The following is a 1,051-nucleotide window of genomic DNA, read 5'->3' as shown; positions in this document are numbered from 1 at the left end:
AGCCTTTCAAGGTCCATAATTTTGAAACTATTTTGTGATTTTAATTAAATTCACTATTTTATTAATAAAAAAGAATTGCAAAATAATAAATACTATAATTAATGCCACTATTCAAGGAAATATTTTATCCAAAGTAGCCACCGGAACTTGAGCTAGMAGAGGCACTAGAACTACTATAACCTCCGCCAAAGCCACCGTAACCAGGACCTCCCCCAAAGCCACCGTATCCAGGATATCCCCCAAAGCCACCATATCCAGGGCCTCCACCGAAGCCACCATATCCAGGGCCTCCACCAAAGCCACCATATCCGGGACCACCACCATAACCGCCATAACCACCAAAACCACGATGACCATGACGTGCTACGCGTATCAATGGTTGCGGTTGCCCCTCAACAGAAATCACCACAGGCTGTGCGTCTTCAAKGCTCAAGAGCGTTTCACGTTCCACGGGCGCAGTATGACACACCRCCACGCACAGGCTTAACGCCAAACACAACGCGGCAATAAATTTCATTCTCTAAAGATTTCTTCGCACTATTTCTATTATAACAAAACTGATTGTTATGGTTAGATGCTATTAGACTTCTACTCATTCAGAGCGGCGGCTGTGCGTTTTATAGCTGCGCCTGTGATAAAAGAGCTCTAGGCAATTCCAAAGACTGCTCGCGAAATTAGTACCAGTGTCAATGTGTATTGTTTTAATTTATACAATTTTTTAACTTCTTATAGGAATTTTTATACTCACGTAAAATGTTGTTATAGARTAGCATAGTTTTGTTCACCTAACGATTGTTCGAGAAACTATAGTTACATATAATGTATATAAATGGCCGCGGTGAAGATCCGAAATGAATTCCGGGTAATTGTCTGCTCATCAGTGCAAGCCATAATTTAATTAAAACTTCACACACGTGTTCCTCAGTACTCAAGGAAGATCGGTACTTCATACGGGCGAATTTGAACAGGGCCACAAAATGCGGTTTAAGGTTAGGTCCAATCGTACCGAACCTATCTGCAAAGTCAACCGACTTCACTTCCATGGGTTACA

General features: G+C 41.7%; 1 protein-coding gene across 1 annotated transcript; it reads right to left on the bottom strand.

Annotated features, from left to right (window-relative positions):
- Window positions 1-67: 67 nt before the first annotated feature.
- LOC108978963 (keratin-associated protein 19-2-like) lies at window positions 68-623 on the bottom strand. The gene has a single exon (XM_018949488.1). The coding sequence runs from the start codon at window positions 515-517 to the stop codon at window positions 125-127; it is 393 nt and encodes a 130-aa protein (XP_018805033.1). The 5' UTR covers window positions 518-623; the 3' UTR covers window positions 68-124.
- Window positions 624-1,051: the final 428 nt, after the last annotated feature.

The sequence above is a fragment of the Bactrocera latifrons genome, unplaced genomic scaffold, assembly GCF_001853355.1.
Source record: "Bactrocera latifrons isolate USDA-ARS-PBARC rearing strain unplaced genomic scaffold, ASM185335v1 scaffold_13, whole genome shotgun sequence".
NCBI classification, from domain to species: domain Eukaryota; kingdom Metazoa; phylum Arthropoda; class Insecta; order Diptera; family Tephritidae; genus Bactrocera; species Bactrocera latifrons.
Note: the sequence above shows the minus strand (reverse complement) of the source record. Positions and strands in the feature narration are given on the sequence as shown.